Source organism: Hemicordylus capensis, chromosome 2 (genome assembly GCF_027244095.1).
Source record: "Hemicordylus capensis ecotype Gifberg chromosome 2, rHemCap1.1.pri, whole genome shotgun sequence".
In the NCBI taxonomy this organism is placed as follows: Eukaryota; Metazoa; Chordata; class Lepidosauria; order Squamata; family Cordylidae; genus Hemicordylus; species Hemicordylus capensis.
In genome coordinates this window covers 9,891,036-9,906,342 of record NC_069658.1, presented here as the reverse complement: position 1 = coordinate 9,906,342, position 15,307 = coordinate 9,891,036, and the positions used below count along the sequence as shown (strand labels likewise).

Below are 15,307 nucleotides of genomic sequence, written 5' to 3'. Positions count from 1 at the left end.
CATATTGCATCTGCGAGTTCACGTCCAGCGGAGTTGTTCAGGGTTGTGAGGGGGGTAGTAAGTGCCCCCGCTTCCTTGTATCAGAATTTGGAGCCATCAGATACCCGCTGCGATGTTTTTAAAGAGTTTTTTGCAGATAAAATCACTCGGATTGGGGCCGACTTAGAGACTCCACCATTAATTCGATGTCTGAATTGGAGATGTCCGACAACTCTTCTTTTGTGGTTCTAATGGATCGGTTTCAGTATGTGACTCCTGAGGACGTGGACAAGATGCTCAGAGTGGTGAGGCCTACCACTTGTACTCTTGACCCTTGTCCAACATGGCTGGTTCTATCTAGCAGGGAGGCTATTGTAGAAGGCCTGGTAGAAATCATAAATGCTTCTCTGAGGGACGGCAGGATGCCTCCTTGTCTTAAGGAGGCAATTATTTGACCTCTTCTTAATCAGCCTGCATTATATCCCTCAGAGATTAGCAACTATAGGCCTGTTTCCAACCTCCCATGGCTGGGCAAGGTGATTGAGTGGGTGGTGGCCTTTCAGCTCCAGGCGGTCTTGGAGGAAACTGATTATCTAGACCCATTTCAAACTGGTTTTCGGGTAAGCTATGAGGTGGAGACTGCCTTGGTCAGCCTGATGGATGATCTCCAATTGGGAATTGACAGAGGAAGTGTGACTCTGTTGGTCCTTTTGGATCTCTTGGTGGCTTTCGATACTATCGACCATAGTATCCTTCTGGAGCGTCTGAGGGGGTTGGGGGTGGGGGGCACTTTTTTACAGTTGTTCCACTCCTACCTCTCGGAGAGATTCCAGATGGTGTTGATTGGAGACTGTTGCTCTTCAAAATCTGAGCTTAAGTATGGTGTCCCTCAAGGCTCCATACTTTCTCCAATGCTCTTTAACATCTACATGAAACCACTGGGAGATCATCAGGGGATTTGGAGCGGGGTGTTATCAGTATGCTGATGACACCCAAATCTACTTCTCCATGTCAAATTCTTCAGGAGATGGCATAACTTCCCTAAATGCTTTCCTGGAAGCACTAATGGGCTGGATGAAGGAGAATAAACTGAAGCTGAAGCTGAGGTACTTATTGTGCGGGGTCAGAACTCCAGAGATGATTTTGATCTGCCTGTTCTAGATGGGGTCACACTTCCCCAAAAGGAACAGGTTTGCAGTCTGAGAGTACTTCTAGATGCACACCTCTCCCTGGTTTCTCAGGTTGAGGCAGTGGCCAGGGGTGCTTTCTATCAGCTTCGGCTGCTACGCCAGCTGCGTCTGTTTCTTGAGATGAATGACCTCAAAACAGTGGTACATATGTTGGTAACCTCCAGACTTGACTTCTTCAATGCCCTCTATGTGGGGCTGCCTTTGTACATAGAAGTCCAGAAGCTTCAGTTGGTACAGAACGTGGCAGCCAGGTTGGTCTCTGGGTCATCTCGGAGAGACCACATCACTCCTTTGTTAATAGAGTTACACTGGTTGCCAGTAGGTTTCCGGGCAAAATACAAAGTGCTTGTCATAACTTATAAAGCCCTAAATGGCTTAGGCCCTGAGTATCTAAGAGAACGTCTTCTTCATTATGATCCCCACCATCCATTGAGGTCGTCCGGGGAGGTCCGTCTCCAGCTGCCGCCAGCTCGGCTGGTGGCCACACGGGGACGGGTTTTCTCGGTCGCTGCCCCAAAACTGTGGAATGCGCTCCCTGCTGAGATACGATCCTCTCCATCTCTGACAATTTTTAGAAAGTGTTTGAAAACCCACCTCTTCACCCAAGCTTTTTCTGTTCTTTAAAATTTTAAGGTTTTAATTCGTGGTTGATTTTAAATTGTTAAATTATATTAAGTTTTTAAATATATTTTAACTTGTTTTATACTATCATTAACCGCCCAGAGATGAAAGTTTGGAACAGTGTACAAATGTAACAAGCAAACAAACAAACAAACAAATAAATAACTCATTTTGTTTAGATTATTAGGTTAAACAGGAAACCATTATCTCATCTTTGGCCAATTACGTAGATCAGGTTATTGGCCAAAAGTCATTGTGTGTGAGGATGATGGGAGTTATAATCCAACAATATCTGTTGGGAACTACGTATCTTGACAAAGTGAGTTGTGCCCAAGATCAACTTGGGGGTGGGGAATGGGACAGGTCAGTCATGTGACTAATTTAACTCCCATTAATTTCAGTGAAATTTGAGGGCATCTAACTCTCTCTAGATCAGGACCTTTTGTGGTGAATGTGCAGAAATTTAGATACCTGAAGCTCTTAAAGTTTAGTTTAGTCTAGTTTAGTTTTAGTTCCTTTAGTTTAGAAAAAAGACGACTGGGGAGAGACATGATAGAGGTCTATAAAATCATGCATGGTGTGGAGAAAGAGGGTCGAGAGAAATTCTTCTCCCTCTCACATAACACTAACAATAAGATCCAGGGGTCATCCCTTGAAACTGATTGCCAGGATATCTAGGACCAAAAATCGGAAGTACTTTTTCACACAACACATCATCAACTTGTGGAATTCTCTGCCACAAGACGTGGTGACAGCCTCCAACTGGATGACTTTAAAAGGGGTTTGGATAACTTCATGGAGGAGAGGTCTATCAATGGCTACTAGTCGGAGGGCTATAGGCCACCTCCAGCTTTAAATACAAGATGCCTCTGAATACCAGTTGCAAGGGAGTAACAGCAGGAGAGAGGGCATGCCCTCAACTCCTTCTGTAGGCTTCCAGCGGCATCTGGTGGCCACTGTGCGAAACAGGATGCTAGACTAGATGGGCCTTGGGCCTGATCCAGCAGGACTGTTCTTATGTTCTTAAATATTCTGATATTGTTTGCAAGGTGTTGTTTTTAAAGAATTTGATTTACAAATGGATATATTATAGTCTTGATATAGCTATGAAAGCCATATTTAATGGAAAGTGTTTGAAAGAGCACTAAATATTATTGCTGATCCAAAATGCTGCATGAATGTTTGTCTTTCACATTTTCCAGAAATCTTCTGGGCGTGGTGAGTTGCTGATTTCCCTCTGCTACCAGTCCACAACAAATACTCTCACCGTGGTTGTTTTGAAGGCCAGACACTTACCCAAAGCTGATGTTTCAGGATTATCGGGTAATTATAAAATAGCACATTATTATAATGACCTGCTGAGATTTATATCAGGGATTTAAGTGTTTTAACCAGCAATTTAATGACTCATGCCTGATATTTAGCCAAGAAAATTATCCAGGAAATGATGCTCAGGCCTCAAATACCTCCTCCGGCTGTGAAACATCAGTCCCTGCAATGGGTAGTGAGCAGCCCACTCATTCAGTGATCTCACCACATCATTATGGCCTTCATGGGAAGTATGAAACGTGTGGATTGGCCAGGCATGGTTTGGTCAGGACTTTCAGGCTTCTGGTCCTGGACCCAAATCAAACTCCCAGCTCCCTTTCTAAGGGCCTACCTCCCAGTCTCTGGTCTGAAGAACACACCACCGCCACCTGGAATTAAGAATGGCTATTCTTGGCCCTGACCTGATCTTGAGAACTTATTTGGGGGCAATATCTTTGACCGCTGTGGCTTGGCACGGGGCCCTCAAGTAAACATTTGGTTTACTTGGGGCTGGTTCTTACATGATCAGGAATGATTGTCATGTCCCATAGTTCCATTCCAATGTGAGGATGAGGGAGGATGTGTGTGAGGGGCCAGTAATGTGCTTACTTTCCACATGGTGGAAAGTAAGAAGATAATAAGGTTAGTACAAGTCAGAGGGCCAAGTGCTGAGCAGCAGACAAGATTCCCAGGAGAATAACATGGAGAGGCCAATGATTTAGTTCTCTCCGTGTCAGCATTGTCCAGGGACAAGCTGGTGTGGCAGTTGACATAATGGAATCCCCTCTTCTCATACTATTTCCCCCTTCCATGCAAGTAATGCATAGCCCACTATCTTTGATGTCATGAAACTTTCCCGGTATACAAGGCTCTCTTCTTCCCTGCACTACTTTGATGCTTCTGCTTTTGCTGCTCAGGAATAACCTCGAGAAAATAAATTATGGTAATCACTTGTGGCTAAAGGCAGGCAAGGAAGTCCAAGCAGACAGTTGAACTGTGCTTTTGCATCCACCCAATCCACCCAAGTTCTTGTGATATAAAGGATATGTTGGATTTTGCTTGTCTTTGCAGACCCTTATGTTAAAGTGAACCTATATCATGCCAGAAAAAGGATCTCCAAAAAGAAAACCCATGTCAAGAAGTGTACCCCCAACGCAGTGTTCAATGAACTCTTTGTCTTCGATATTCCTTGTGAGGGTCTTGAAGAGATCAGCATTGAATTCTTGGTTTTGGATTCAGAGAGGGGGTCCCGGAATGAAATCATTGGCCGGCTAACCTTGGGGGCATCAGTGGAAGGAACAGCAGGAGAACACTGGAAGGAAATCTGCGAATACCCCAGGAGACAAATTGCCAAATGGCACATGTTGTGTGATGGCTAACAGCATGTCAGGCAGCTGGAACTTTAAAACAAAATCCCATAGGCAAGGATCAGTTTTCTTTCTTTGCAGTGTGTAATCACAGGCTTGCGGCAAAAAAAAAAAAAGACATCATTTTTTTGAGACTGAATTGAATTCTCAGAACAGAAGGTAACTAGATTTTCTCATTCAGTTGAGGGTTTGTTTGTGGTTCTTTTCTTTCTTTCTTTTTGCAAGCTGTAAGAACTTGACATAATTTCATCTGAGGTTCATATTCTACTGGAGTTTACACAGCTATAGAGACACAAAGTGCTGTAAACATAATTAAGAAGTGTGTTTTTTATTACTAAAGTCACCAGGGATCCTAGATTATTGCTGTCACCCAGATGATGATGACCTCATTAACTTCTTATATTGCTAGGTCTAGAACACCTGTGTTTTGTACTGCCTAGAATTAAAGCTGAGCAAATATGGTATGGAAGGGGTAGTCTTTCCTTTTGTTCATAAGGTATCACAAACCTCCTCTTATGAAATTGCTGGACTTTCATTCTTGGAGAAATCCAAAGACTCAAAACATTTTTGACGACGTGTTGTATATCAATGGCCCAGTTTGGTATTTAATCCGCAAGATATATTTTAGATTGTTGGTTTTTAAGAAGAGAGATTGATTCCATTACCTAAGCAAATTCATTCAAGAATTTTTGAGCATCCCAAACAAACCAATTCATTTTGTTCAACAAAGGGCTTAAATGATGACGTTGGAGAGTGTAAATTTTACAGTATGGTTGGGATTTGTGCTTTACGTATAGCCTATTGTGGTTTTTTAATTTATTTTTCTGGCCAAAAAGGTTATACATCAAACATTTCTAACTAAAGTTAACCCAAGTTAACATACTGTAGAGTATGATACAAAATTACCTTTTGTCTGATATATTTTGAAACTGCTGTTGCTGAACTAAAACTTGTTTACTATAGGTTTCTATTTCTTTTATTATGCTAAAAACAAAATAAAAATCCTTGAAAATAATAATTTAAAAAAATTAAGAAGTTAGGATATAAATACAAAGCACCGATTCTGCAAAAACTTACCATGATAAATGGGCAACCTTTAAATATGGGTTTTAGCAGGATCAGGCTCCTAGCTAGCTTTATACCTCATGCTAACTCATATGTAGATGAGCTGTTTCACTGTAGCAATTCACTTAGCTCCATATCATTCGTGCCATTGGCTGATTGTGTTGAAAAGTGAAGGGATGGTGGGTGGGAAATTTTCAGGAGCAGATCATCTTGGTGTGCAACGTGCATGTATCATATGATCAAAACTTTTTGTCAAGTTAGAGGAACAAGTTGTAACTTAAGGCTGGGCTTCCACAACCGGTGACTCACCATGCTCAACATGGGGATATGTAGTAGCTAGCTAGCTGCTTAACTGTGTTCTTCTTTGTGCAGTTCCAGGCAAGTAGCAAAAATAGGTTTAGTGAGCCCCTGGTGGGCCCATGACTGATGGGTTGCACTCAGCATGGTGGGTCATAGATTGTGCAGGTTTACACAAGGCACACAAATGCACATATACATATCCCTACTGGAGACCTGTGAAACGTATTCCTATGTTTACACTAGCCACAATGTTTAAGCTGTCAGAGTAGCACAACTGCAGTTGGAGTTGAGTCGCTTGTCCTGTCCTTCACGGGTGGATACTTGAGATACTGGGGGAATCCTTCATTCCAGTGCAACTAAGATGAGATCTCCTCCACAAGCACATTTGCCTCTACATGAGTACTATTAGGGAGCCCTATGGAGGAATGTATATAGAAAACCTGCTGACAAATGGGATCACCATTATTGATTTTCCTGGGATGACCCTGCAAGTAAGAGCCTGAAGGAATCTAGTGTCTTGATGGGGGTATCCTTCTTGCAAACACTATGATAATAATAATCCAGTCTGTAAGATGAAGCTGCCTCAAACTGACAGAGACCATTGGTCCATCTACCTCTGTATTGTCTACATGGATGGCAGTACCTTTCCAGGATTTCAGATGAGGGTCTTTCCCAGTTGTACCTGGAGATGCCAGGGATTTAACTTGGGATCTTCTGCATGCAAAGAATGGGCCCCACCGCTGAATTAGGGCCCTTCCACAGAATAACGTTTTCTCAACATATGTCTCCACAGAATCATTCCCAATGGACTCTAGTGGAGGCAAAAGTCATATGCAAAGTGTAGGGGCCAAGTTTCAATTTTCAAAAGGGTTAAAGGCTTCCCCTTTCTCTGTGACTATGCCCAGTGCTTTGTTTGGAGGACAGAATTTTGAAGATTATTAAAGGACTAGAGAGGAGGGGATATTACAGGGCTACTTTGTGGTATTTCCATCATGTGCTGGAGCACTATTTCTCCTATAGTCCTAGTGATGTGTCTAAGATGTGTATATCCTGATCCACTGCCCATTAAACCTGAAGTACTTGGGGTTTTGAGCCAATCTATGGGCCAACCCTAAATCTTGCTCCACCAACACACAGCTGACCAGATTAGAGCATATTAATGTCCTGATGACATCACTAAAAACAATGCTTCATCTATTTTGCTGGGATTTTAGTGCATTTTTACAAGCCAATACAATGGTACAAATGTTTGAGAAAGGGTTAAAAAAATAAAGTACCACTCCTATTGACTCCAACTGGTTTCCAATGGGTTGAAATCCAAGTACTTTAGCTTAAATGAACTGTGGGTCAGGGTAAAGATGTTCCAAAACCTAAACAAGAGGAAAAGGGTTAAACCCATCAAGCATTAAGAGTGAAATTGTGGTTCTAGGAAACACTGCTAGAGTTATGTGCAGGATTTTACTAGAGCTATAATTCGTCTAGAACAGGATGAGCAAAGACTGGAATGTGAAATATGCAACAAATATTACTGAAAGATTTCCATTTGGAGTTTTTCAGATTTTTGTGTTGGTAATTTATCCAGGTTTTTGAATGATGTGTTTGATATCACAGTGTTTATATAAACTCTAAGGCATTTTCATGACTTGCTTTTTATGAAAATGCTCAATGTAAAAATAATAATAATACGTGTGTAGAAGTGGTTCAAACCTATTTTGTTTTGTTCAAACAATTTGTAGGCCAACATCTGTCCTCCTGGCTCAAAATCCTCAGATGGCTTATTCTAGGGTAGTCCCATTGAAATTAATATGACTGAGTTGTAAAACCACCATAAAGGTCAAAGACATAAACAGAGATATGCCAGTCAAATTTGTTTGTCTTTGGAAAAAGGTGATTGTTAATTCTTGAGTAGTCCACTGAACTGAATACTTGGGAAAAACAATTAATACTCACATAAAGTCCAGAAGTACTAATAATTCCAGTGGGAAAGCCAACATTAATCAAAAAATGAGATCTGAAAACCTTTCTCATGTTGAACAGAATGTTGCCATCAAGGTCAAATGCTCAAAGGTCTGCCAACTTGATTTTTCTTTGGGACTGGTTTCAGAGAATATTAGAAGAAAAATAATATTATTTGTCTAGCCCAGTGGTTTTCAAACTGTATTCTGGGGGACCTGGAGGTTCGTTATATGCTCATCAGGACCCACCCACCCCAATAAAAAGACCAGTAATAGGAGTGGGCAAACTCCCCCCAAGACAAGTTCTCCATCACCAATAGAATGTGCTTAGGACATCAAAAGTTCTTGTGCAGTGATGGTGAAGACAAAACAAGCACACATATTCCTAAATGTGATACCTAAAACACTCCCCCAGAATCCTCTGCAACATACAGGGGTTTGTGCAGAAATGTTTCCCTGAAAGCAGCAAGTTTTGAAAATCCCTGGTCTTACCCCTAGCAAGCATAACATTCCTAGTTATATTGTTCTATAGGCTTCAGCTATCAGTCTCTAGTGGACACATACATCAGAAATATGCCTTGCTTTCTCTGCTTTTGAGTAAAACCTGGGGTTGTGATAATCTGTTATTTTGCCACCCAGTGGGTAATATCTAAGGGAGACTGCTTTTAGTAGCCCAAGTGATAATTTTCCTACTGGTGGAATAACAGCTATCAGGGTGGGGAGAACAGTTCTTTTTACAGTGACTGGGCAAATTGTAAATAGGGTCCTCTCTTTTTTTAGATCTTAAAAAAAATGTTTGTCTTGCAAAGTCCCATTGTTAACCCATCCAGGAACAAGATGGGGCAGAAATATATGTGATGGGGCAGAAATACATGCCTTTAATAGATGAGAGAGAAAAATTGCTGTTTTATAAAGTATTCAGTTCTTAATGTGAATATCTTGAAATCTGTTAAGGATAATGTACTGTATTAAATCTGTAAAATAATGTTTGTCTAAGTAGCTAACAACAAACAAGATTACCCTGAATGGGAAGGTTATTCATGTTTGGAGCTCTGTTGTAACTCAATAATCAATTTGTTAATGATGTTGTACATTCAATAGAAGTTCTTTGGGAGGAAGCATGGTGTCGGAGGATTTGTATGTCTTTTGTGCCAGCTCTGTATGTTGTGCCATGTATGTAAGACAAGAATAAACTGCTACTTTCATCCATTCATTCCATCCCAACACAAATATTTTACCAATGCATGTCCGTCTGCTTTGTATTTGTTTTCTTAGAGTGATGTGCAATTTTTTCATAACTTTTCAAGGGACCACCCCACATCAGTGTTCCCTGTAACAGGATTCCTAGATGTTGTTGACTAACCCCCAGAATTCCCAGCTGGAATGGCTTTTGGCTGGGGATTATGAGAGTGATAGTCAACAACACATGGAGGCTATTCTCACGATGGGGGAAAACTGGGCTAAAGGGGCCCAGCCCAGTTCCCCCCCCCCCATCGTGAGAAACACTGGGCTCACAGGCGGGCCTGGTGGTTCTCTGGTGGCTAGCCCACCCTTAACCCAGGTTCATGGAGTGAGCGCTCCACTAAGCCAGGTGTTCTTGTCCTATGCCACTGCAGCGAGGCTCCATGCCATGTCGACACATGAGGAGAACCCTGCCAGGAGGCTGAAACAAGCCTCCCAGTCCCAGGGGTCTCCTCAGGATGCCCCGTGCACTCACGTGGGGCATTCTGGGACTCCAGGGACCAGGCAGCCCCCGATCCTCACCGCCCCAAATGGCTCCGTGATGGAGCCAGTAATCGTGTGGGTGGCCTATCAGCTGCTCAGGGTGATCATCTGCAGGGAAGGGTTAAGTTAACCTGTTCTCCCCACAGGCCTACCGGAAGCTCTTCTCACTGATTGTGAGAAGAGCTTCATGGGAATCCCTTTCATAGAGAACACTGACCCCTCCTCTCATGAACATGAGAGCCTGACTAGCCAGTGTTCTGCTTCCCACACTGGCCAATCAGATGTCCCCAGGAAGCCCACAAACAGGAAATGAAGTCAGCATCCTTCCCTTGCTGTTCCTCTCCAGCAATTGGTATTCAGCAGCAAACTGCCTATGAACAGGGAGGCTCCATTTGGCTAATGACCATTATTTCCCATGGATTTTCCTGGCCCTATTCAGTGGCAGCACCAGAAAAATATTGGGGGGGGGGGGCACAGAAGGGGCAAAGTGCATTTATGGGTGGGTGAGCTGTTTCCCACATATTACATTTCTGAAACCAAAATGAGAGACAGATGGGGTGGGGTGGCAAATTAGTTGTCTGAGAGGGCTCTTGCTCCTCTTGCCCCCAGCCTGGAGCTGTCCTTGGTCCTATTTTAAAGCCATGTAAACTGGTGGTCACAGCACATTTCACAATTACTATGTGGTGTCTGAAGAATTACTTCATTTTGGTTGTCCTAAAGCTACTGTCAATCCATGTAATTGCAGAACCTCAAGTTTTAATGCTATCATAGAGAATTGTGCATGTATTATAGCAAGGGTGGGCAGATTTAAGGCTTCGGAGAACTCCCCCTCTTTTGCCAGAGTTCTGGGAGCTAACATCATGAAATACAAACTTGAGGAGGTGGAGCCAGCCACAAAATAATGGCTTGGGGAGAAAAAAGCAATTACAACATGGCAGCTGGTACAAAAATTTAATCAACAGGGTAAGGGATGCTAACATCAAAACCCTTTAATTCACAGAGAATTTTGCTGTAGGACAGGAGTGAGGCACCAGAGGCTGCTTTGTGGGGAAACAACTGAAGAGAAATTAATGGGAGAGAAAGTAAAAGTAACACTGGTCACACAAAGAGAGAGGGGGAGATTAAAAATGTCATGGCCATGCCTATATTCAGCCAGCCGATCAGATTTACAGTATTGACTGGAAAGGAAAGGAGGGAGAAGCAGATCCCAAAGCCTGGAGACCTACTTCAGACAAGCTACCTAGTAATCAGCCCTGCATTATCGAATAGAGGCAACCCTTACAGTACGACCTGTCAAGAAGAAGGGAGGAAATTGGTGGAGCAGAGACTGCTAAAGTCCAGTAAAGGAACTCTGATCTGAAACAGTATGAATACTGTAAGGGTCACACGGCAAACAAGAAAAGGGATGCTGAGAGCAGTGACTTGTACCTCCAGAGATGGGCAGCCACAGAATCCAAAGAGCTAAATGCTGTTTTGTAAGAGCTATTGAGCAAAGCACCTGGAGAATTTCAAGGAAAGTCAGAAGACTTTCCATCACACTAGCAACATTTTTCAAGAAGTTTTTGCACAGCAGGTATGATTTGACTTATTATTTCCCTTATAGGCCACTGGGCAACAGACAAGGTATGTGGCATTGATGCCATGGTCACATGACTGACTAAGAGTGGCAGAGCTGATGACAGTAAGAATAGGATGACAAACCGTTCCTATTCACAGAGCCCTGATCCAGGCATGCCTGAGCAGCACAGCAATGGTCACAGAATCCCAATTTCCACCAACAAATAGATTTTTATCATGGCGGAAAGGTGCATGCCATGGAGAGATGGAGAGATAGATAGGCTGATTGTTCAATTTATATACCACTTTTCATTAAAATAATCTCAAGGCAGTTCACAATATAATTAAAACAATGCATAATTAAAATACAAAGGTATAAATGATCTAAAAAATCAAAATACATAATACAAAAGTACAGATAATATAAATATAATCTCTATAAAAATTTAATAATCCATAAAATAATAGTAATAGTAATAATAGTAATAATAATAATAATAATAATAATAATAATAATAATAATAATAATAATAATAATATTAAGCCATCCCAGGTGCTTGGGAAGGACTCGATGTCTGGATAAAACAAACCAGTCAATAACACCTGTCTGACTGTGTAAACAAGAAATAATAATACATAACACAAAGCAGAAGCAGCAAAAAACAATATTCTCATTCAAAAGCCTGGGTAAAGAACTACGTCTACTTTTTTCCTAAAATCTGTCAAGGAGAAAGAGAAGTGAATTTCAGCCAGGAGGGCATTCCAAAGCCCATGGGCTAAGAATGAGAAGGCCCTGTCCTGTGTGCTCAATGACTGAACCTCTCCACCTGTTGGCACGCAGAGCAGAGCCCCCTCTGATTATCTGGTCAAGTGGGGAGAAACCTTTGGAATCAGGCGGATATTCTTCAGATATCCAGGGCCCAAACTTTTAAAGGTTGGTGAGCCTTACATGTGGTGAGAAAACCTGGTAGCTGAACAACCAAATCGAGATGTGTTTGCACCAAAGTAAACCCCTTTCCAGCCCCCCTTTCCTGAGTTAAAAAATCACTCAAAGAGGATGGTTAAAATTTACACAGAACAAAAAGAAAAATAAATTTTATTCAAAATACTACAGACAGTTTCCATCTGAGGTTTTCTCAGCTTTTAGTTACAGGTAAAACTACTCAGGAGATTACAAGGTTCCTTCTAAAAAGCACTCCAACTGATATTGGAGTGGCACACTTTGAAAATTGCGGTTACCCAGTTGCAAAGAATATGGATGTAAGAAAAATACAAAAGCACCCTTAAAAGTTTACAGAGACTGGATCTATGGGCACAGGCTATTGTTTCTTAGCTTAGTTATGCTACAGATGCACCATCCTAGACCAGTTGCAAGGGTACACAGAACACACAAAAGGAAAATAAAAGCCTAATGCAAACTGACTAACTAACTGTTCCCTAGGCTAAACTTCCAGAAGTCAAAAGCCCTGGCTTCCTTCCCCCTTGAACTCACCCGAAACTCCAGGAGAGAATTCAAGCCCTTGGAGTCTTATCTTCCAAGAATTGCAGTCCTCCTTTCTGCACTCATTTCCCAGGCCACATGCCCTGCTGCAAGCCCAGCCTAGCTTCAACTCAACAAAGAAACCCCTCTCTTCCTGCCTCACGGTCCTCTAGGTCCCACCCACCTGCAGCTGATTGGCTGATCCCAGGAGGTCACCAGCCTGTCAATCAGGACAGGATTCACTTCCATTTCACTCTTTAGGGGAAAGCAGGGGCTCTTCAGTCACTGAACACTACAGTTATATATAAATATAAATTTGTTTTATTTGTACACTGTCCCAAACTTCTGTCTTGGGGTGGTTTACAGCAACATAAAAAAATTAAAACAGAAAATAAAACCTTTAAAACTATTTAAAACCACACGTTTAGTTAAAAAGCTTGGTTGAATAAATGTGCCTTTATTCATTCATTCATTCATTCATTCATTCATTCATTCATTCATCATATTTTTATACTGCCTGATTTGCATAGCTCTAGGTGGTGAACAAAATTTAAAATATTTTAAAGTCACAAATGAAAATACATGACAATAAAAAACAATATAACACAATTATTAAAACCAGTTTTTTAAAATTATTAAAATTAATTCTAATTAAAAGCATTAGAGAACAGGAGGGTCTTGAGGTTCTTCCTGACAGAGAAGAAGATGCTCTAATTTCAGCAGGAAGCTTATTCCAGAGCCCTGGGGCAGCCACAGAAAAATCCTGGTCCTGGGTCTGTTTATTTGTTTGTTTTGACATATTTTTATACCGCCCCAAACCTACTTTTCTGGGTGGTTTACAACAAAATAAAAACAGAGAGAAAAACATTAGTTAAAACAAAAAGTTTAAAACATTACAATTTAAATTTTTTAAAACAATATTTTAAAACAGCATTAAAACCATTAAAACAATATTAATTGTTTTAAATTTATCAGCCAAATGAGCCGGTGGCAACCATAACCGGACCTCTCCAGAGGAACATAGCAGGCAGCAGGGATTATGACAAAAGAGGCGCTCTCTCAAATAGCCTGGACCCAAGCCATTACGAGCCTTAAAAGTAATAACCAGCACTTTGTATTTCACCCGGAAACATACTGGCAGCCAGTGCAGTTCTTTTAGAACCAATGTTATGTGGTCCCTTTGTGTTGTCCCAGAGACTAATCTGGCTGCCGCATTCTGTACCAATGGTAGTTTCCAGATTACGTACAAAGGCAGCCCCACATAGAGCACATTACAGTAATCAAGCCTGGAGGTTACCGGCATATGTACCACTGTTTTAAGGTCATTCAGCTCTAAAAATGGACGTAGCTGACATATCAACTGAAGCTGATAAAAAGCGCTCCTGGCCACCACCTCAACCTGAGGAACCAGGGAGAGCTTTGGGGCCGGGACCACTCCCAAGCTACACACCTGATCTTTCAAGGGGAGTGTAACTCCATCCAGAACAGGCAGATCTACACCATCTCTTGGGTCCTGTCTCCCTTCAGTCAGTACCTCCGACTTATTTGGATTCAATTTCAGTTTGTTATCCCTCATCCAGCCCATTACTGCCTTCAGACAGGCATTTAGGGAAGATATGCCATTTCCTGATGACGTCGGCATGGAAAAGTAAATCTGGGTGTCATCAGCATATTGGTAACACACAGCACCAAACCTCCTGATGATCCCTCCCAGAGGTTTCATGTAGATGTTAAATAGCATTGGAGACAGTATGGAGCTCTGTGAGATGAAACACTTCAGTTCTCGCTTAGTCTCCAAGAAACACCATCTGGAATCTGCCAGAGAGGTAGGAGAGGAACCACTGTAAGACACTGCCACCCAATCCCACCTCCCCCAGGCGGTCCAGAAGGATACCATTTTCGATGGTATTGAAAGCCGCAGAGAGATCCAAAATGACCAGCAGAGTTCTTTTTGACCTCTGTCAATAGCCAGTTGGAGATCATCCATCAGGCTGACCAAGGCAGTCTCGACCCCATAGCCCACACGAAAGTCAGTCTGAAATGGGTCTAGATCAGGGATTCTCAAACTTGGGTCCTCAGGTGTTATTGGACTTCAGCTCCCATAATCCCCAGCCTCAGTGGCCTTTGGTTGGGGGTTATGGGAGTTGAAGTCCAATAACACCTGAGGACCCAAGTTTGAGAATCCCTGGTCTAGATAATCTGCATCATCCAAAACTTCCTGGAGCTGAGAGGCCACCACCTGCTCAAACACCTTGTCCAACCATGGAAGATTAGAAATAGGTCTGTAATTAGCTAACTCTGAGGGATCCAGTGTAGCTTTCTTCAAGAGTGGTCTAATAATAGCATCCTTAAGATAAGGAGGCATCCTGCCCTCCCTCAGCGAAGCATTGATAATATTAACCAAACCTTCTCTGATAATATGATTATCCTATGTGATAAACCATGTTGGGCAAGGGTCGAGAGAACAGGTTGCAGGGCACACAGTCCAAAGCAGTTTGTCTACTTCCTCTGGATTCACAAACGGAAAGTGATCCAATCTAATCCCCTAAGAGGAGTTGCTAGACAGCTCCACAGTAGACTCTGCAGTAACTGTGGTACCCAGTTCGGCCCAAATTTGAGAGATTTTATCCTCAAAAAAGTCATTAAAGATGTCACAGTGCATGACTGATGGTTCCAAGTTTAAATTTAAGGGGGAAGGGGTACATACTAGCCTCCTCACAACCCTCGACAACTCAGCTGGTCATGAATTTGCGGAAGCAA

At 42.2% G+C, this 15,307-nt stretch overlaps 1 protein-coding gene across 1 annotated transcript in view; it reads left to right on the top strand.

Moving 5' to 3' along the window:
- SYT4 (synaptotagmin 4) overlaps positions 1-9,030 on the top strand; it is a 30,053-nt gene extending 21,023 nt beyond the window's left edge. The window contains exons 3-4 of the mRNA XM_053295129.1: positions 2,993-3,113; positions 4,170-9,030. Coding sequence (XP_053151104.1) covers positions 2,993-3,113; positions 4,170-4,477 — 429 coding nt within the window. The 3' untranslated portion in view covers positions 4,478-9,030. The remainder of the gene's footprint in view (positions 1-2,992; positions 3,114-4,169) is intronic.
- Positions 9,031-15,307: the final 6,277 nt, after the last annotated feature.